This window comes from Chrysochloris asiatica, unplaced genomic scaffold (assembly GCF_000296735.1).
Source record: "Chrysochloris asiatica unplaced genomic scaffold, ChrAsi1.0 scaffold00357, whole genome shotgun sequence".
Lineage (NCBI taxonomy): Eukaryota > Metazoa > Chordata > Mammalia > Afrosoricida > Chrysochloridae > Chrysochloris > Chrysochloris asiatica.
This window is the reverse complement of record NW_006408875.1, coordinates 1,084,632-1,107,044: the sequence shown is the minus strand read 5'-3', so window position 1 is coordinate 1,107,044 and position 22,413 is coordinate 1,084,632. Positions and strand designations below refer to the sequence as shown.

Genomic DNA, 22,413 nt, shown 5'->3' with positions numbered 1-22,413 from the left:
TACAGGCACTTAGGAAGTGATCTACCGTGCTTCTAATTGGTGTTGTGACAGATCTCTAGGTCCTGAAAGTCTTAGGTATATTGTTGTTGTTGTTATGTGCTGTGGAGTCGGTTCTGACTCATAGTGACCCTGTACAGGGTTTGCAAGGCTATAACTCTTTACAGGAGCAGAAAGCCTCATCTTTCTCCTGTGGAACAGCTGGTAGTTTGGAACTGCTGACCCTGAGGTTAGCAGCCCAATTCATAACCTCTACGCTACCAGAGCTAAGGGAAATATAGATGGCTTCTTGAGGCACAAGAAAAATCAGGCAGTTTCTGCCCCTGATAGGTAGGTGGACAATGAAGTGGGAACATGAAAGGGTCTTCTCTGGTAGCAGCAAGGACTTTGGTCAGACATTCAGAACCTCAATTCCTCAGATACTGACTCTCATGCTTCAGTATGTACCAGAATCACTTAAAGGGTTTGATTCAGAAGGTCTGGGGTGGGAGCATATAATGTACATCTCTAATAAGCTCCCTGTTGGTACTGATGAGGTTAGGGACCTCACTGTGAGAGCCACAGCTCTAGGAGAACCCTTAATGTCTTCAAAATGCATATGAGCATTTGATGTTTAGGGAAACTTATTCTGCAGGAGAAAGATGAGGCTTTCTGCTCCTATAAAGATTTACAGCCTCGGAAGCCCTGTACAGGGTCGCTATGAGTTGGAACCGACTCCACGGCACATAACAACAACAACAACAGTACTATGCTCAATGCTTATCATATCTAAATAACCTCACGTCACTCTCACAACAAGGCTGTGAGTCGGCAATTATTTAACTGGCTTTTACAGTGGGAAGCAGTAGGCTAGAGAAGCTTGAAGGCTTGTCCCAGGCTATGGAGAGCATCAGTGAGATTCCAGCCTTAAAGCCTACATTCCCAATTCTATGTTCTGCCTTGTGGCATTTATTTGTTGAGAGACTATAAGGTGGCCTGATACGTAGCAAAATGTTAGCTGGAACTCAGACAAGAGAAAGTGAAGAGCTTTCCAGATCATTCCCTCTCTCTAAATCAGTGTCCAAGGTGCAGAGGCATCCTGCTCTAGTTTCTGAAAGTGTCACTCCTCTGTCCAGGACAACTTGTACCCCATAATACTGTTACCTATTTTGGAATTCAGAAGGCAGCTAGGCTACTTAGTTTCCTGACTTCTTGTGAACTCTAGGAATCTTGATGATTACTTGCTACATAAACTTCACCTTGCTTTAAAGCACATTAGAAAATAATGGCTCTAATATTCTTCTAACTGCTAGGATGGCCTTGGTCTACAGTTCAAATTAAACATTAGCTCATCTTGCCTCCAGGTTTGAAATGAATGTACCCAGAAGAAATTTACAAAGGGATAGTGATGTTGAAATATTTTAAGTGCAAACAGGAGCGAGTCCTGTGTGTTGACCCTGAGAAGGCTGTTTTGTCTAAAGTCCCTATTTGATCCCTCATTTGTCTATGCCTTACTGTGGCCTTGTCCTCTCTGAACTTTTAGCATTCTTGTGCCGAAGACTTCAGCTGACTGCTAAATGGCTCTGATATGTGTGTGTAAAGATCCTTACTTCATCCCAGAAGAGATCACCTACAGATAGTTTTAACTCCTGAAAGGACAGTACTACCACTGCTGACCAAATTAGCAAGACTCAAGATTTAGTACACCAGAATCTGTGTCAAAATTAATTTTTTTTTTAATTGTGTCATAAACACAGAGTGGTTTTTGGTCACTAAAAGTGTTAGTTGCATCCAGCCTTTCACTTCCCCCAGTCCATCATTTGATGCAGAGTTTTGGTTTTTGTTGTTGTTCCAGGGAGTCAGTTCTGACTCATAGCAACCTGCATAGTGTTTCTGAGGCTGTAAATCTTTACGGGAGCAGAAAGCCTCCACGTTCTCCCGTAGAACAGCTGGTTGTCTTGAACTGCTGACCTTGAGTTTAGCAGCCCGACTTGTAATCACTTCACTATCAGAGCTCCTTACATTTTTTGGTTAGTTGTCTTTTATTGTATTCTAGTGAGAATTGTGTTTTCCACCCATTCTCATTCTCTGTCATGTCAATTTCCTGAAGGTAGATCTCAAGAGTGACAGAGAATGAAGTGACGGTTACTGTTGTTTAGGGCATTAGCTGGTAAAGATGCAATCTATTTCACTTTTTCCCTTGGTCAAACTAAGCATCATGCAGGGAGTTCAGTATGTTTATCAAGAATAGAGGAATGATTAAGAGTGTGCAATGGAAGGTAGAGTCCCCACTGAATAGTTTTCATTGTGTCTAGATGGGTCTGGTGAAAGGAGATTTGGATAAGATTCTTATGACTCAACAGTGAGTAATTGTTATCATGACTGTGATTGTCACAACTGTAAAGGCAGAAGTTTTGTAACAAAAGGGAAGAGTAGTTAATCTTACAATCCTGGAAAAGAGGACCCTAGGACCATTAAGGGAGAAGAGCACAAGAGGAATGTGGGACCCTATCCAGGGAAGCAGTGACACAGAGATGGAGGCAGAGATGGGGACATGGAGAGAGGGAGTAGCTGAGAACTCTAGATTCATGGAAAGAGAGGGACTGAGTGCTGGTGGCCAGGAGGCAGGCTTGCAGAATGTGCCTTGTTTAAATGATTATATATTCCTGAGTGTGTTTGTGTACATCTCCCCACCCACCCCAAAAATAGAAACACAAAGGGAATGAAAACAAATACTGTTGAATGATGATACATGCAGGAGATTGCAATCATTGCAATGAAATGTGATCATTGCAATGAAATGATGGTGTCAAGCTGATGTTCTCCCATGTAAGCTATTTAAAATTTTAAAATATATATATATAAGGAAATGGGCCTATTCTAGTGAAAAAAAAAGGGGGGGGAGAGTATGAGAATGAATATGCAGATGTTTCATTTATCACCTGGAAGCTTCAAAAAACTGGATTCTGATCACTTTCTTGGAATTAGTCTGTCTCTCAAAAGTCCTTTTCTAAAAAACCTTGATCTCAGTAACCTGTCCAATATTCATTAACATCTCAATTATTAATGTGACTGCCAACATTGTAGAGAAGTTGACAGTTTAGATGAATTCTATTAGCAGAAAAATATGGACTCAAAACATTTCTTCTAAGGTAAATCTGTTATGTAACATCAAAGTTGGCTCTGAACACAAGTACATGCTCCTGCTCTAAGAAGGTAGAAGAGAGGGAAGAAAGAACACAGTCCAGACCAAGGAGGAGAAAGGATGAGGACCCAACAGCAAAAGCCACGGTGTGTTGCAATCCTAGCCTAAACTGTGTCTCTGGGAAACAGTATTCCTTAAATCCACAGAAACCCTCCCTTCAAGGGAATGTTAATTCTCCAACAACATGGCAGAGCTGAAGCAGAGTCCCACAGGAGCTTCGGTTCAGATCAGTTCATACAGTGTTCTTTACCTGGTCCCAGGGTTTGGTAGGCCTTGCACTTTTCAAGGTAAGGAGACTCCCCTTCCTGGAAGTGGACTCTTCCAGTTTCCACATGTGATTATTCAGGTACTTTCACTTTTCCATATATAGGAGTGGTGACGTCTTGTGTTCAGTCGACTCCTCCTTCCCACCTACTCTCACCTCACCCTCACGTGCTCCAACTGGTCAAGCAGGAGTCATCTTTGTGTCTCTGACAAAGAGGAGTCTGTTGGGTTTAAAGAACTCACTCAGGCCACCTCACAGCATTAGAACCAGTGCTCTGAAGAAGCTGCCTGGAGCAGTGGGGAGAGATGAACGGGCCGGTGGATGGTTTGTGTGACCATTCTCTGAATGAAGAGGGCGCCTTCATGTTCACATCTGAGTCTGTGGGAGAGGGGCATCCTGGTGAGTAGGCTGAGCTGGGCTGACTGCACTCAGAAGTCATGCTGAGTAGAGTCATTGGAAGGAATTTGTTAGCATGAAGAATCTCTGGAGAAACGTTGAAGTGTTAATCATTCTAAAAATATGTAGTTTTATGAACCAGTCATCTGTTAAGGCAAATGATAGATTTGTATGTTAATGAAGCTGAGGTCAATAGTTTTTGCCCATTGTCAGTATCTCACAATAGTAGGGCTGCAATGGTGAGCCGTGGACGACTAATGTTTCATACATACAAAATGTAGTCTAGGATCTGAACTTTTTATTTACTTATTTATTGAGTGTAGCCTTAATCTGTTATCACTGAGCAGCTTATGTCAACAGAAACTGTTCCCTTACACAAGGCCATGGGTCACTAAATTTTTAAGATAAAGTACAGGCACTTAGGAAGTGATCTACCGTGCTTCTAATTGGTGTTGTGACAGATCTCTAGGTCCTGAAAGTCTTAGGTATATTGTTGTTGTTGTTATGTGCTGTGGAGTCGGTTCTGACTCATAGTGACCCTGTACAGGGTTTGCAAGGCTATAACTCTTTACAGGAGCAGAAAGCCTCATCTTTCTCCTGTGGAACAGCTGGTAGTTTGGAACTGCTGACCCTGAGGTTAGCAGCCCAATTCATAACCTCTACGCTACCAGAGCTAAGGGAAATATAGATGGCTTCTTGAGGCACAAGAAAAATCAGGCAGTTTCTGCCCCTGATAGGTAGGTGGACAATGAAGTGGGAACATGAAAGGGTCTTCTCTGGTAGCAGCAAGGACTTTGGTCAGACATTCAGAACCTCAATTCCTCAGATACTGACTCTCATGCTTCAGTATGTACCAGAATCACTTAAAGGGTTTGATTCAGAAGGTCTGGGGTGGGAGCATATAATGTACATCTCTAATAAGCTCCCTGTTGGTACTGATGAGGTTAGGGACCTCACTGTGAGAGCCACAGCTCTAGGAGAACCCTTAATGTCTTCAAAATGCATATGAGCATTTGATGTTTAGGGAAACTTATTCTGCAGGAGAAAGATGAGGCTTTCTGCTCCCGTAAAGATTTATAGCCTTGGAAACCCTGTACAGGGTGGCTATGAGTCGGAACCAACTACACGGTACACATCAACAACAACAATTCCAAAGCCTGACTTTTGTTGTTGTTGTTGTTGTTAATCTTCTTGTTTTAGTTGTTACTTGAAGATATTTTCCTCTGAGACTTTTTATGTCAGTTTTGGACATCTCCATGTCCATCTCGTGGTTCTCAACCACCGTCAGTTTTGCTTTGCATTCCCCTCCTTCTGGAAATATTTTCAGTTGTCACTACTGTGGGGAGCAGAATGCTACATACATTCTCATGAATAGAGGCCAGAAATGCTGCTAAAATTCCCACAGTGCACAATGCAGTCTCATGGGTCAGTTAAATGTAAAGAGACTCTTTCAGTAGATACAACTTTATTGATGAAAGTTCTAGGTTTACGATAATCATAATCTCAATACCTAACTATGTTTCACACTTCTCTACAGTTCTTTGGTGGCAAAGGCCATTTATAAATCAGGAGAAAAACTTACTCCACCTGGAAAAAAGAAGCATGCAATGGCCAATTGCCCCAAGCATGGACCATTTTATACAAAACCAATGTGTTCATTGGATAAAAAACTAGAATTTAAGCTGATCAGTTACTTCTTTTCTATCTAATAACAATCTAGCCATTATAAGTTAACTGTCCAAGAAAGTTAGTTTCCTCTAAGGCTTATTTTCATCACTGAATTCCTTCCCATCATAAAGATAAAATAAATATTTCCATTTTAATTGCTAAGAAGATCAATGATTGGCTATTAGGCCCATCAAGTGATATAGAGAACATTTTTGAAAGTCTAAAAAACCAGCTCAGAGTGGCCCCTTAGGCTCCAGACATTTTTACCTGATTCCAGCTTTCTCCTCAGTTGTTGCATTTTTTCTAAGAGGCTTGGGAGCATGCGGACTCTATCTCTTGAACATCCATGATCAGTATGTGAACAGCTCCTAAGAGTCCCGATTCTTGTTGTTATGTGATGGAAACAACCCTAGAGTGGCCATCATATATCTGTTTTAGGATATTTTAGCAGTGGGTGTTTCTCCTTGGTAGGGTATACAAGGAGCTCTGATAGCATAGTGGCTGTAAGTCAGGCTGCTAACCTCAAGGTCAGCAGTTAGAAACTAACAGCCGTTCTGCAGAAGAAAGATGAGGCATTTTGCTTCTGTAAACCCCGGAAACCCTATTCAGGGTCACTATGAGTTGAAATCGACTCCATAGCACACCACCATCACCATAATGAGATAAACCTAAATTTACAACCTGGGTTTGCCATTGGCAGGAGGAGAGATTAAACACACACATACACCAACACCCCAAAACAAAAACTCAAGCAGTTAACCGTTTCTGAAGACAAAATTAGAGAGTTAATATTTAATGGTAGATTAATTGGCATTGTTGTTGATGTTGTCAATTGCTGTCGAGTTGGTACCAACTCATAGTGACCCTGTGTGGCATTTCCAAGCAGCGGCTGGTGAGCTTGAACTGCTGATCTTGTGGTTCAAAGCGACTTTGCAGTTCAGCACAATAACCCACAGTGCCACACCAGGACTCCTAATTGGCATTAGCATCTTTAATTATAGAATTTATTATGTACTTTTGAGAGCAGAACTGCTTGATTCTGGATCTGGAGTCTTAATTTTAAAACTTGTTAATAATTAGAATTGACTCCGTATGTACTGGAACACTTGAAATGTAAATAAAGGTCACTTTTATTTCTGAGCTCTGACAGTTTACATCATCCCAATCCTGAATGATTTCATTTCCCTCCACAGTGCCACTAAATGGGCAGGCTAGACCATGTAGTGTCTTTAAAGGTAGAGATTAGAAGAATCAGATAAAATCCCAGCTCTTACTGGTTCCTTTCCACTCCCATCATGATTGATGAAGTCTACCCCAGCTATCAGGACATCTGGTGTCAAAAGGTCAAGTGACCATGGGGGAGGATCAGAGAGACACTTAAATGTCCTGTAGAACAGTGATATTGTGTAGGAGTTCTTTTGTAGATTGCTTTTGAATGGTGGCATGAACTGTGTATAGCGAGTTATAAACAATGCATTGTGTCTAGTGGAACCTAAAGTGTGTTACATCTGTTTGTCCATTGTGACTCTATGATTTGGTACTTGATTATACTGATATAATTAACTAATTTAACTTCTGTTTCCAGGACCTTTCAACAGTTGTTTGTTGTTAATTAGTGGGACCCTGTATGGTGGTGGTGGTGGTAGTGTGCCTCAGTTCCTCCTCATAGCAACCCTGTATTAAGGTTTCCGAGGCTGTAAATTTTTACCGGAGCAGAAAGCCTTATCATTCTCCTTTGAAAAGGCTGGCAGTTTCCAACTGTTGACCTTGAGGTTAGCAGCCCGACTCATCACCACTATGCTACCAGAGCTCCTTGGGACCCTGTATAAATGTTAGAATTGAAGGAAATATATTAAGGAATGGGAGACAATTTGGTTGCAAAAATCTATGTGTGTTTGTGTTTGTGCATGTGTGCAAATTACTTCTGATTCTTAGAAGAACTAATTTAGGAGTGTCTTTATACAAATCAATGACGTAATATACATTTAAATTTACACAGGAGTGGAAAGAAATAAAATTTCAGTACTTCTAGTTTTTTATATTGAAAAAAAGTATCCTCTTAGGTAGGTAGAGTTCATACATAAACTGACAATGTAACTAATCATTTTAAAGTCCTTGGTATGTTGTACCTAATGTTTTAGTACATTTTCTTCTTGTTCAGATAAGATCTGTGACCAGATCAGTGATGCAGTACTGGACGCCCATCTCAGTCAAGACCCCAATGCCAAGGTGGCCTGTGGTGAGAAATGACTGGTTCCTACCTGGTGGAGACCTAAGTGGGTGGGGTTGAAACCTTTTTTATGAGCTTAGGAACATGGAGTTGTACGCCTTGTTTTCAAAATCTGTGTCTGCTGGTCCGCAGTAGGTTTGTTAATTACCTGACAGTTCCTATTGAATGAAAGGGAGTGAAGACCATTTCTAATCATGAAACAAATTGGTAGTTAATTTGGCAAGAGATTGGCAGTAGATATGCTTGTTAAGTGCAGTCAAGTCTATTCTGACTCACTGTGACTCTACATAGGGTTTCCGAGGAGCATGTGGTAACTGTTTAAACTGCAGTCCAGAGCTGATCCTACAGTGCCACACCAGGAGGAGATATAGCAGCAATCCCAAATAGTAGATGGCTGAGTTGGAGCCTGGTCTTTCTGACACTTCATCTCCCTGGGAGTGGGGAAGCTTTCAGAGATTTTAGAAGAACTCTTCACAGTAGATAGGAGAACTGGGGAGGAAGAGAGGAAGCTGCTGAGTGGCTCCCTTTTGGTAGTTGCACAGAGGTCTGGCTATTTTTCTTGGTCTCTTTTCTGGTTTGTGGCACGACTAGGTTTTAAATTAATTTGTCTTCTATTGAACAGCAGCAGGAGGACATATCTTCACCAATTGTTTTTAATTTAACCAATAGCTTTCCTAAGAGGACTTATAGTTAAAGTCAAGCACTGAGATCCTCTTTCACATCTTCATAATGCACTGATTCATGGAAACGCACACTGGTGGAGACTGCCATTTTTATTTTGGGAATAAGCTCTTTGGCAGGTGAAACAACAGCCAAGTAAGGGACACAAAGCCTAAAGGGCTCCAGGGGGGTGACCAGGCCCAGCCTGTCACCTTTCTGATTGGATCATGATGGGTGCTGAGGAATGCCGGGCTCAGTGCTTGATCTCCATTCTCCTTATTGTCAAACAGAGACCCAGCCTCCCTCCCTGGTGGTTTTCTCATCTAGGTGGCAAACTATAGGGACCACCCTTTCCCATATACCTTTTGTAAATAAAGGGAAGACTGATATGTCTGAATCCTTTGTCAGGATCCCCCCCACCCAAAGCCTTCTCCTTGTCTCATTTTAGTCCTCACACAGTTGAGGAAAAAGACTTAGGGAGACTCAATAGCTTGTCCAAGATCACACAAGTACCCAGTGTTAGTATGAAAACTCCAGTGAGACCAGTTCTTCCCAAAGCATTGCTCTCTGGGCAACAATGGAAAAACAATCAGTGCTAAGTACTGGGATTTATCATTTTCTTCACATTACTGTGTTCATTCTAGAATTTACTCCTCATTAGATCCCTATGGGTCCTTTTTATCAGTGCTGTAAACAGTCTAGTTATGTTAGCCTCCTTTGTTGGCATGTGCCCCCTGACCTCTCTCTTTCCTTGCAGAGACGGTGTGTAAGACGGGCATGGTGCTGCTGTGTGGGGAGATCACCTCCGTCGCTATGATTGACTACCAGCGGGTGGTGAGAGAAACCATCAAGCACATTGGCTACGATGATTCTGCCAAAGGTAGGGCAGCAAGGCCTCTGGGTCAGCATGAGTCGTGGGCTCTATGAGAGAGACCACCTATTCAACACACATCAAATTTGAGCTCCTGGTCTGTGGAAGAGCAAATAGTACCCGGATAGGAAGCTTCCTCCCTACTCTCTGCCCATCCATAGAAGTCACTGGCCTGTTTGAACTGGCACCTGTCCTTCACTGTTGCACTGGTCTTATTTAGGAGACCTCTGTTGTCTTAGTGTTAGTAAGCTTTTGGGAGAGAAAGAGGCACTGAGGAAAGGAAGTTGCTTTCTGTTGGAACATTATTTTTGTACTGGACATACATACTCTTTGTATGTGGTGCTTTGTTTAGTGCTTCTAGAAACTTTGGCATACTTATTATGCAGATGAAGAAGTAGAAGAGGTAGAGAATTTGTATGAGGTAACATGATCATTGAGTGGCAGACCAGGTTGGGGACTCTTAGGCTTCCCATTAAATGCTTCCCATTATAAGCAGAAAAGATGGTATGATCCAACACCGGTATCATAGCAGATGCATGCGCCAGACTATGGCCCAGGTCACGCTTGTCTCTGAGCTCTGGGAGGGCATGCAGTGTTAGCACCAGTGCTCCAAAGTGGAGGATTTGAAGCCAGGTTAGAGGAACAGGCCTGGCAGAGAATTGAGGAGGAACACTGGTGAGAGTTGGGAAGAACTAAGGGCCATGAAGTGGGACAGGACTTCTATGGGAAAGTATCCGAAGAGTCAGGTGCTGAGAACCTGTGTGCACAGAGGTCCAGGGAATTCCTGAGATGGGCTCAGGCCACAATTCTTTAAATTCTCATGATGATGTCTGGCATTAGATATTTAGTAGTCCCAAGTTTTCAAGAAAACTTCCTTTTGGGTCTCAGAACGCTCTGAATTTCCTGAACTCACTTACTTAAGCAGTGGTAGTGAAGAGTGGCCTTTCTGGACTATCTTAATTTGTTAATTTTTGTCCCTTGTTACTTACTGGTCATTAGGTGTGACATATAACATCTTTGTAGGTCAGAGACAAAAATGACAGCACCTCCCCCTTTGTGAGTGAGAGAGTCCAGTCCACATGAGAAAACACAGATACATGGAACATCAGTTCAGCTAAAGTCTGACAGGGTCCAAAGGTCTCACAAGAAGTTAGATTCACCAGAGTACACAGCGTGTATTTCAGAGTGTACCAAGAAGCTCTGGGAAGAGAAGCAGTGTTGTTGTTAGGTGCCATCTAGTTAGCTCCAACTCATAGTGACCCTTCGCACAACAGAACAAAACACTGCCCAGTCTTGCGCCTTCCTCACAATTGTTGTTACACTTGGCCCATTGCTGTTGCCACTTTGCCAATCCATCTCATTGGGGATCTTCTTCATTTTCACTGTCCTTTCACATTACCAAGCATGATGTCCTTCTCCAGGGACTGGTACTTCCTGATAATACATCTGAACTGTGAGAGACAAAGTCTCACCATCCGGCTTTGCAGGAGAATTCTAGCTACTGGTAGATGGTGAGAGAGACTTCTTCCAACACAGATTTGTTTATTCTTTGATCAGTCCGTGGTTTTAATATTCTTCTCCAACATTGTAACTTAAATGCGTCAATTCCTCTATGGTCTTCCTTATTCATTGTTCAACTTTCACATGCTTATGAAGCTACTGAAAATACCATGGCTTGGGTCAGGTGCACCTTAATCCTCAAATTGACATCTTTGCTCTAGAACACTTTGAAGAAGTCTTGTTCAGCATATTTGCCTAATGCAATTTGGCATTTTATTTCTTGACTGCTGCTTCCATGAGTGTTGATAATGGATCCAAGCAAACTTCAGTCTTTTCTCCATTTAGGATGATGTTGCTTATTGGCCCAGTTGTGACGATTTTTGTTTGCTTTACATTGAGATATAATCCATACTGAAGGCTGTGCTCTTTGATCTTCATCAGTAAGTATTTAAAGTCCTCTTCACTTCCAGCAAGGAAGGTTGAATCATCTGCATATCACAGATTGTTAATGAGTCTTCCTCCAATCCTGATACCATGTTCTTCTTCATATAGCCCAGTTTATCAGATTATTGCTCAGCATACAGATTGAATAAGTATGGTGAAAGAATACAACCCTGGCTTACATCTTTCCTAATTGTAAACCATTCAGTGTCCCCTTGCTCTGTTCAAACAACTGCCTCTTGGTCTATGTGCGGTTTCCTCATGAGTACAATTGAGTGATCTGGAATACCTATTCTTCACAATGTTGCCCATAGCTTGTCACAATTCACACCTTTGCATAGTCAATAAAGCACAGACAAACATCTTTCTGGTATTCTGTTTTGTCAGCCAAGATCCATCTGACATCAGTAATGATGTCCCTCGTTCCAAGTCCTCCTCTAACTCTAGTTGAACTTCTGGCACGTCCCTGGCGATGTACTGTCACAGCTGTTTTTGAATTATCTTTAGCAAAACTTTACTTGCATACGATATTAATGATATTGTTTGATGATTGTCACATTCCATTGGGTAGCCTGCCTTGGAATGGGCACAAATATGGATCCCTTCCAATCAGTTGGCTGGGTAGCTATCTTCCAAATTTCTTGGCAGAGATGAGTGAGTATCTCCAGGACTGCATTAATTTGTTGAAATAGTTCATTTTTTATTCCATCAATTATTTGCCAATGACTTCAATGCACCTTGGACTTTTTTCTTCACTATCATTGGCTCTTAATCATATGCTACCTCTTGAAATGGTTAAACATCAAACCTTTCAATTTGGTACAGTGACTTTGTATATACCTTCCATCTTCTTGTGATGCTTTCTGCATCATTCGATATTTGCTCTTAGAATGAATGCTTCAATATTTCAAGTTGAGGCATGAATTTTTCTTCAAAATTTTCAGCCTGAGAAATGTTGAGTGTGTTCTTTCCTCTTGGTTTCCTAGTTCCAGGACTTCGCACATTTCATTATAATAAATAATGAACTGAACCGAAAATTTCAAAGGGTAGTTTGAGAAGACAAAGATAATGAGATGTGCAAAGAGAGGCAGTCAGTGCAAGTTGTAATTCTCTTCAGGACATAGGGAGTGTTCATGAAGAAACACACTGTTCCCAAGCAGTCACTTCCTGGCATGTCCACATGCAGAGCCTGCTCCTGACTCTACCAGGAAAAACCATTCTGTGCACACACACATGTAGATCATTTTCCAGAATAGCATTTGCTTTGCTTGAAGTAGAGGATCCCAGTAGATGATGTGCTCTAGGAAGGGAGAAGGAGAGGGAGCCAGCCAGGTAACTGACTGAATTTCTGTGTGCCACAGGCCATGTGCCTTGGTGAAGTAAAACCTGAGAGGTGTATCTAGGCAGAGATGCATTAGCATACGGTGGAGGTGAAGAAGTGTGCTTTGTACGTGGCTGATCCTTACTTCATTTTGGCTAAAAGAATAGTGTGGGGATGCAATTTAAGGGATTTGGTTGGGATCAGGAGGCAAGGGCTATAGATTATTCTTCTGAGGAGTGTCTACTTTAGTCTTCGAAGCATGTATATATATAATACATTAGATCTGATTTTAGTAAGAAAATTCTGACAATGTGATTGTTGTTGTTATTGTTAAGTGCTGTCAAATCGATTTTAACTCACAGCAAACCTGTATAGGGTTTCTTAGGAGCAGCTGGCAGGTTTGAACTGCTGACCTTGTGGTTAACAATCCAATGCTAATCCTACAATGCCACTCCGGGAATGTTGTTGTTGTTAAGTGCCGTTGAGTCAGTTCCGATCCATAGCGACCCTGTTAGGGTTTCCGAGGAGTGACTGGTGAGCTTGAACCACCGATTTTGCAGTTCAAACGGCTTTGCAGTCTAGTGCGTTAACCCATAACACCACACCAGGACTCCACTCGGGAATAGGAGAGTAGAAAGTGGTGACTGTGTAGTTCAGTGCACAGTTAGTCAGCCTGCAACTAGTACTTGGCCTTGTGTATGGGATGTCTGTGTGTTCATATGGTCCCATTGGTCTGCTACAGAGCTCAACGGCTGATCAGCGCTCTGTGCATAGGCCCTTTTGAGGGGACTATGCCCTGATCCCGTCCTCTGCATGCTGAACCAGAGTGGAGAGACTTCTACCTATGAGCCCGTGCTTAGGGACAGGCTGGAACCCTGAATCTTTCTTTTCCCTGCTCCTGTGTACATCTTAGGGGTTAGGTGCTGACTGCAGAGTCCTTCTGAGTAATGTGGGTGCATTGTATCTGCTCAGCTCATTGAATGTGTGGATGAAGCAGATTTCTGGGCTTCTGAACTCTGTGCATTGACACTCTAACTGGATCTGGAGAGGAGCCTCTGAGGAGACTGAGGGTGAGGGGCTGGGACCGTATGTCACCCACTTGCTCTTCACCTAGAACAGTGTTGGCATTACCTGTCTTTTGTGCTGTAAATCTATGTAGACACAGGTGAGGAACTGTGTTCTTCCCTGTCCTGGGCATCCACTCTGGGCCTAGGCAGACCTAACTAGTTAGAGCCTGTCCACCCAACCCTGGGTCCCCAAGGGAGAGCAGTCCAGTGCTCACACAGGTTTGTTTCCCACTGTCCAGGCTTTGACTTCAAGACCTGCAATGTGCTGGTGGCTTTGGAACAGCAGTCCCCTGATATTGCACAGTGTGTTCATCTAGACAAAACTGAAGAGGACGTTGGTGCAGGTGACCAGGTACCTACACATTCTGCATGGAGCTGTGTCAGGCCTTCACGGTGGAGTCGCCCGTCTCAGATTGATGCTGTGTGAATGTCAGGAATAATGGGGTCGGTCACACTGTGGTAGACCCTTATCCTAGTCTGAGCCAGACATGGGGAGCCATGAGCCAGACTTGGGACATGCTAGACACCCTATTTCATTAGGGTGGCTTCAGGACTTGGCCTGGCCATGGAAGGCTATGACCACTAGTGCCTGATTTTGGCTCATCTCCTCTTCTAGAGTTGGGTCCAGGGATGGTGTCTTCCTTCCACAGGGGCCCAGTGCTTATGAGACACCTAATCAGTGCTTGCTGAAGTGAAATTTTAACCTGGAAGCAAGCTGCATGTCTGCTGTTCTGAAATGGGTATTGATCAGCCTGCTCTCTTCCAACTATTTATAGGGTCTGATGTTTGGCTATGCTACCGATGAGACTGAGGAGTGCATGCCCCTCACCATCATTCTTGCTCACAAGCTCAATGCCCAGATGGCAGATTTGAGACGCTCCGGGGTCCTACCCTGGCTGAGGCCGGACTCAAAGACACAGGTGAATGTCTTCTTTTGCTACTCAGAGAACTCTAGATAAACTTCAAGCACTGACAGATGCTCTGGATTCTTGACGTATTTCAGATCAAAGTGTGTGGCCTGGATACTCAAAGAATCATTAGTTTTTAAAAAGAACTATTTGGAAGTTTTTCAGTTATTAACTTCTTTTCCTCAAGATTTAATTATGAAAAAAAAATTAATACAGAGAAGTTGAAAGAATAATTCTAGGTGTTTTGCCTCCTTAACATATGCTGACTAGTGATTCCCTATTTTCTGCCACAAACTTACTCTTACCCCGCTTCTAGGGTTTGACCCACTTCATGAACAAGGCTGTCTGTGCTGCCTGGGTCTCACTGTGACTCCTTTTCTTAGCTTTGCTTCTCATAAAGTAGCTCTACTTTGGCACTGTCAGTTCCTGGTCCCCATGGTCCCAACCTTTGAGTTTGCTGCAGTGTTGAATTCACACTGGAGTCTCATTTGAAGGCCATCATTTGCACATGAGTGGTCTCTTTTCCACTGTTACCCTCACATGCCTTGCCCTGTTGACCCCTGATGATTCCAATGGCTCCTTTCCTCTTGGTTCCTTTCCTTCTACCGCCAACAAATAACTCCACAAGTTCTGGACACTTCCTTCACCATGTTTTTCTCTCTGTCGCACTTGTGGGGTCCAGTTTTCCAGTCACACATTCAGTAACCAAATCTTCAATCTGCAAGCCTTTCTCACGCACTAGTCCCATTTCTTCTCTCTCCTGCAAACCTGTTTTATGCCACTGCGGTCACTTAACATTTAGAGTGAGGTAGCGTACGCTTTCTCAGTCCTGCCACAGCCACTCTGCCTCCACTGTCCTGTGAATCATGCCTTCCCTGCAGAATTTTCTCCTGCTTTCCTGGAACCTTCACATGCCTGACAGTTCCCGCTTCCTCTTCTGGGAGCTTCCTCTTACTTCTCGCAGGCTTTATTTGTAACTTCCTGATGCCTATTCTGTATCTTAGGCGTCCTGGTAGCATAGTGGGTTCTGAGTTGGGCTGGTAACCGTAAGGTCAGCAGTTTGACCCCACCAGCAGGAAGAAGATGAGGCATTCTGCTCCCATAAAGATTTACAGCCTCAGAAACACTATGCAGGGTCGCTATGACTTAGACATCACCTCTACAGCACACAATCACCTCACCGCTGCCACCACCAGACTCTTAATCTTCCACCACTTTCTGCTTCTTGTGAAAGAATCCCCATTTGTCATTCTGGTAGTCAAAGCATTTCATGGTCCTCCTTCTTCTCCCATTCTCCTATGAAAGAATCTCCATTTGTCATTCTGCTATTCAAAGCATTTCATGGTCCTCCTTCCTCTGTGCCGTCTCCCATCCTCTAAGTTTTGTTTGGCCTATTTTCTTGCACTGTGCTCCCCTTATTTCTTAGTGTTCCCACTCTTCTCCCTAGCTTCAGTCTTTCTCAGGTCCACGCCTGCCCTTCAGTGGTCAGCACAGTTCTCCCTTCTTCATGGACATTTTGTTTGCCACCACCAGACAGTGTGTTCGCCTTACCCCTCATATGGCATTTGGCATATGTGGCTGTACAGCTCAACATTGAGCATGTGATTGCACAGGCCACATGTAGGGCAGAAGTGATACAAGAGCTATGCTTGGGTCCAGGAAGTGCAGGTGTGCCATTCACGTGACCCCAAGTTGCAGGCTAGGGCAGACCCATGTCTTGGCAACTCTTTCATTTGGTACCACCACAATTCAAGTAAGGCTCTAACCTGGAAGTAGAAAAAGGGTGGGGATTCATAGAAAAGGAGACCTGAGAACAGGGACGAACAGTGAGCAGGGCCAGTTGATCATTCCTTTTTCTACCCATTTATCAGCTTCTCGATGGCACATAACAACAACAAATAATCAGCTTTGGGCAGTGTTTGTTCTGCTACGCATACGGTCGCAATGAGTCAGAACAAACTAGATGGCACCTAAGCATAACAACAGCAACATTAGACCAACAAACATAGAAACGATCTCCTTTATTAATCGATTTTTTAATATGTAGATTTCCAAGTCTACGAAGCAGGGAAGAAGGGTAGGAGGAAAGAATGGGCTCTTTTAGGGCTTCTCTTCCTGCAAGAGTACACTAAGGTCTCCCACAAATGTTCCCTCAGGTACCAGAGCCTGCCTCACTCCCTGCCAGCTGGCCGACCGTCCCGGACTAGTTGGCTGGCTGAGTAGGGGTGTGAGTCCACCTGTAGGCTCTCTAGGACCCTGGGCCAGCTTGCTTACTTCCCACAGCACCATGTGTGAGAAGCAGTGCTAGAAATCTGGCTCGACCTTTAAAAGCTTTCCATCACCAGAGCCTTTCACCTGAGCAAATTCTTGCTGCTGATATTGGGAATTGGGTGACGATATGCTGGCTATTTTTGTACCTGCTCAGAGTTGTGTTTTCCATGCTATTTCCCCCCACACATTCCCGCCCCCACACACACACACACATCTTGTAGATGCAGTGAGATAAAAGCAATGCTTGTGGCCCTTTGCTCTGTTGCCAGTTGGTGGCTCTGTGAGGGATTTGCCTATAAGAGGGAGGTGCTGTCTAAGCAGAGAAGTGAATGGGTCTCCACAGCTTCTTGGGCTATGAAGACCTGACCTGACAACCTCTAGCAGCCCCCCTCTGGAAGTCTTACACCCAGTCCTGTGTATGCCTAGCCCAGCATGTAGGGGCTGCTCTCTGCCCACAGATGTCTGTGTGGGTAGGGGTCTTTCTCTTCCTTCTTCCTTAACTCACCCACACTGCTCTTGGGCCAGCCAAGAAACAGTGTGTGTCTTATGCAAACTCAGATCTGACTGGTGGCAGTCTGAGGGGCTTTGGGTGGTCACAGTGCCAGAGAAATACTATTTGTTGTAGGGAGCAGTCCTGTACCCATTGCAGTGTCCTACTGGTGCTATCTTGCCATAATTATACTCCTCAGGTACCACATGTTCTGGGTCCCCTGGGCAGCATGGGATATGTGATCCAGCACATCCCTCTGGGTCTGGAGTGGCAGACTTCTGCTACTAGCCCACGCAACTCCAGGTGTGATCTTCTGGTTATGCGACCTTGACAAAGGTGTTTAGTTTCTGGAACTTCAGGTTTCTGGTCTATAAAATGAAGTGGAAACACTGCTCATAGCACATGGGAAGTGCTTAGTCAATGCTCACTGTTTCCCCAGGTTCTCTGCCATCCCATTCTCCACTCCACTCTGTGCACGAGGGTGCCCAGCTGCCAACCTTAGTTATTAAGATAAACCGGGCTATGGCGTTTGACCTATACAGGCTCATGGATGTGGGGTGAAGCATAGACCCAGGAAGGAAACTTTGTCTGCTGTGTTGAGGAGGACACAGGCTCTCGGTTGTCTTTGGCCTTGAACTGTGGTTGGACGTCAGACACACGCTTTTACATACCACAGCTTCATTTTTCTAATTTGTAATGTAGGGGCCACAATTCACTGTGATGGCTTAAATGTTAGTGGTGCATTAAATGGGTAGGATGTCTCAGACAGCCTAACCTACAGGGCATCACGGAAGATTCCTTCCTTCCAGGGAATCTGGTCTTCCTTGCTCTCTCTGACCATCGAAAGTTGGTCCTTCACCCGTCCCTTCAACAGACAGGCCCACTGGCCCCACATACATCTGGAACCCTCCACCACTGACATTAGGTCTGTGTGACCCATGGACCCTTGAGCTTCTTGGCTAGGGTAGGGATACCTAGAGAAGTCTTTGTCCAGGGGACATTCTGGGCCTATAGAAGCTCTGAGATAAAAAGTGGGAGTGGAGTGGGGTAGGGTGGGGTGGTTGTTTATTGTATGCCATCGAGTCAGTTCCAACTCACCGCGATCCTGAATAGGGTTTCCAAGAACTGCTGATGTGTTTGAACTGCCAACCTTGTGGTTAGTAGTCCTGTATTCAGTGTAGAGGGCAAGGGATGTGTGTTGTTGTTGTCAGGTGCCATCTAGTCGGAACCGACTCATAACAACCCCATGCACAGCAGAACGAAACAATGTACGATCCTGGGCCAACCTTACTACTGCTGCCACACTTGATGCTATCAATGATGCCACCTGGCTGATCCATCTCATTGGGGGTCTTCCTCTTTTTCTCTGACCCTCCATCTTACCCAGCATGATATCCTTCTCCAGTGACTGTTCCCTCCTGACAATATGTCCAAAGTATGAGAGATGAAGGGATGTGTAGTGATCATAAATTGAGAAACAACTTTATAGCGCCTAAGACTATAGATTCTGTGGAATTAAAAACTATTGGACTAGCTCTAGCATGGGGCAGATATTCAAAGTGTGTGTGTTTGTGAGCTTTCTGAAGTACCTGTGTGCAAGAGGCTACTTGGGGACCCAAGTTCTGGTGACCTCTGATGTCTGCACTTGGTGGTCGTGTGCAGGTCAGGGCTTCAGTACATCTCCCACCTCTGACTGGTAGGTGACAGTCCAGTACACACAACAGAATGGTGCAGTCATCCCTGTGCGCATCCACACCATCGTCATCTCCGTGCAACACGATGAGGATATCACACTGGAGGACATGCGCACAGCCCTGAAGGAGCAGGTGATCCGGGCTGTGGTGCCAGCCAAGTACCTGGATGAGAACACCATCTACCACCTGCAGCCCAGCGGGCGGTTCGTCATTGGCGGCCCCCAGGTGTGTTGCCCCTCTGTGCTTGGGTCACAGGCCACTGTAGGTACTCCATGTGGGATGGTCTGAGATGACTGTGGACTTGAGGTACGATCATTGGATCTAGCCTTGATCACATGTTCAGTCAGTTGGTGAGGAATGGGATTGTGTTCCTAGAATCCTCCTTTAGTGTTTGCTGCTGGGCCCTCCCCTACAGATGCCCCAGATGGCCAGAATACCTTCCCATAACTGGTCCTGCTAGCCTCACCAAGGTGCTAGCATATCACTTGGTATTTGTGCATGAGCTCTGAATGGGCACCAAGGTGAGGCAAAGGACTTTAATATGAGGACACCTGCTGCCCTATCTCTTGCAGCACTGTGAGGGAGTGCTGCTGAGAGGCTGAAGACCCTATGGAGTGTACTCAGTGGATGTGTTACCACAAAGCCCATAGCAACTTCTGTGAGCAAAGCTATTGTAGAAACACAGGTAGAAGGAAGGGAGAACTAATGTTTTCTTGCAGAATTTCTCAAAGCCTACATGTTAAGGAACCCTGGTGGTGTAGTAGGGTACACGTTGGGCTGCTAACCATAAGGTCAGCAGTTCAAATCCACCAACCACTCCATAGAAGAAAAATGAGGCTTTCTGTTTCCATAAAGATTTACAGTCTTGGAAATGCTATACAGGGTCGCTATGAGTTGGAACTGACTTGATGGCACACAGCAGCTGCAGACATGCTACAATGAATTGTGGAGCTTTAAGAGGGACACGTTTAAGAGGTGTCCTGGTGTGGTGCTGTAGCATAAGCACTGGACTGAAAGGTTGGTTTGAGCTGCAAGGTTGGTGGTTCAAATTCAGCAGCTGCTCCTCAGAAATTCTATTGAGTTGGAACCAACTCAATAGCATTTAACAAGAAGAGAGGGATAGAGTATGTAGACTTTTCCCAGATCACTTAACCTAGAGCTCCACCCTTTAATGACATGGAGTCCTGGTGTGGAGCTATATGACAAGCACTGTGGTGCTTTAGAATAAGTACTGGACTGATAAGTGCAAGGCTGGAGGTTCAAACTCATTAGCTGCTCCCCAGAAACTGTATACAGAGTGGGTAGAAATTGCTGTGTTGCCCAGCAATGTGATAGCACCAGTCTGCCTGCACCACTACCCAGGGTTGTATTTGTCATTTTGTATAGTGCAGTTTGGTTTCTTACTATGACAGACTCATAAAAACAAAGGCATTCGGAGTTGTCTGTGACCCCAGAGAATGTCTGGCCCATCTTCCTTTGGCACCAACTGACTGCTTTCAGTAGTTGGTGGCCCAGCAGGAATTAGAACCCAGGGTTGGTTCTGGGCTGACCCCAGCCAAGAGGCCTTTGGAACACACTTGTAGACATTGTTCTCTGATGTTGAGAACCTCCTTCCTTCCACAGGGAGACGCAGGAGTCACTGGTCGTAAGATCATTGTGGACACCTATGGTGGCTGGGGTGCTCATGGTGGTGGCGCCTTCTCTGGGAAGGACTACACCAAGGTGGACCGCTCTGCGGCATACGCCGCCCGCTGGGTGGCCAAGTCCCTGGTGAAAGCTGGACTCTGTCGGAGAGTGCTTGTGCAGGTAGGCAGAGTGTATGCGCATTAGGCCCGCTCCCCACATGTTGACCTTGCAGTTTCCTGCTAGTGAGGGCTTGGAGCAGTCTGTCCAGTAGGAGATGTTGGCCTAGTGGGAAAGCCAGTGACCTTGCCCAACTGTAACCCTGTGCATTATTGTGTTGGGCAATGTGGCAGGTGTTCAGAGAACCTGGGGGGAGGAAAACAAAAATTCTTCAAGGGAGAGGGAGGAGCTCATGGGTAAACTGCTCACTGGGAAAACGACCAGAGTTCTCTAGGCAGATAGATGGGGGCTTCCCTTCCGGAAGGCTCTGATGGGGTGGGGTGGGGGTCGGCAGAGGCTCCTCTTCCCATGACTTGTCTCTCAACGCAAGGTTTCCTACGCCATCGGTGTGGCGGAGCCGCTGTCTATCTCCCTCTTCACCTATGGAACATCCCAGAAGACAGAGAGAGAGCTGCTGGATGTAGTAAACATGAACTTCGACCTGCGGCCCGGTGTCATTGTCAGGTGAACTGCCCCACTGCTGCCCTCCCGGCCTAGTGCTCCACAGACAGAAGGGCTGTCAGCCTGGAAGTGTCTCCAAGTCTGGAGGCCAGCAGAAACATTCCCCAAAGGCAGGGTGTCTGGCCTTCGGGTTGGAGGAGGCCAGGCAGATCCCTGGTGGTCTAGCAGTCACTGATTCTGGGGCACCTCTGAACAGACAAGAAGCTGGGTTGGGGGAAAGGGGAGGGTCTTACAAGTCCTTTGGCTGAGAATGGTGTCAGTAAGTGTGTTCCCATGAGCTCTTATTCCCATGTGTTTCCTGCTTTGGTGCGTGGTGGTGTCACAGTTGATTTGGACCTGGGTCAGTACAGTGGGAGGAGGAAGGCACGGAGGCCTGAGTTCAAATCCTGTCTTCTGGTGCTCTGTGGGAACCTCTGAGTCTCCGTGTCCTCATTATAAGTGAAGCCAGGGGTGCCTGGGCTGTGGAGGCAGAACTGCTCTGGGACTGGTCATGTTCCATATGGTTTGGCTTCTATCCTCTTCCAGTCACTCCTGTGCTTAGAATTGAGAGAAGGCAACAGAATTCCTCTTCCATTTTACAAAGACTTTTTCTTCTGCTGACTGTGCAGGGATTTGGACTTGAAGAAGCCCATCTACCAGAAGACAGCATGCTATGGCCACTTCGGAAGAAACGAATTCCCATGGGAAATTCCTAAGAAGCTTGTATTTTAGGGCTGCTCAGGCCTGGTCCTGTCCTGCAGGCGACTGAGTGGCAGGTCCCCCTTCTTTATAACCTTAACTCTCAGGTGCCCCTGGGCCCCATGCTACTGGCCACTCTTGAAGAGTGCTCTTCCCAGCCCACGACCCCACCAAGTGAAGCCGGTTCCTGATGTTGTCCTATCCTGTATCTATGGATGGCTGGAATTGGGGCTTGTTGGGGTCAGACCTCTTTGTGGGGAGAGTTACATTGTGCCCTGCCATTTCCTCAGACCAGAGTAGTGTAATTTATCTCCCCCCTCATTCTATCACTCAGCCTACACCCTCATTACCTCCTCCCCACAACTCCACAAGTGCCAATGGTGCAATTCTTATAGATCCCAGGGATTTAAGGTCTGGGTGCCAACCTCCTCGCCACATCTCTAGCCAAGGCTTGGCTGGAGTGACAGG

At 45.2% G+C, this 22,413-nt stretch overlaps 1 protein-coding gene across 1 annotated transcript; it reads left to right on the top strand.

The window, feature by feature from the left end:
- The first annotated feature begins 3,686 nt into the window (after positions 1-3,686).
- LOC102819235 lies at positions 3,687-22,020 on the top strand. Its single transcript, XM_006876153.1, has 9 exons — positions 3,687-3,845; positions 7,672-7,749; positions 9,158-9,280; positions 13,840-13,952; positions 14,377-14,520; positions 18,970-19,188; positions 20,587-20,769; positions 21,137-21,270; positions 21,876-22,020. Exons 1-9 carry the CDS (start codon positions 3,752-3,754, stop codon positions 21,976-21,978), a joined length of 1,191 nt encoding a protein of 396 aa, XP_006876215.1. The 5' UTR covers positions 3,687-3,751; the 3' UTR covers positions 21,979-22,020.
- The last annotated feature ends 393 nt before the right edge of the window (positions 22,021-22,413 follow it).

Bases quoted from the DNA above. Each gene is read 5' to 3' on its own strand.
- LOC102819235 (XM_006876153.1), top strand. From the start codon at position 3,752: ATGAACGGGCCGGTGGATGGTTTGTGTGACCATTCTCTGAATGAAGAG. The intron at 20,770-21,136 runs GTAGGCAGAGTG...TCTCAACGCAAG, and splicing joins GTCGGAGAGTGCTTGTGCAG to GTTTCCTACGCCATCGGTGT. The intron at 21,271-21,875 runs GTGAACTGCCCC...CTGACTGTGCAG, and splicing joins CGGCCCGGTGTCATTGTCAG to GGATTTGGACTTGAAGAAGC.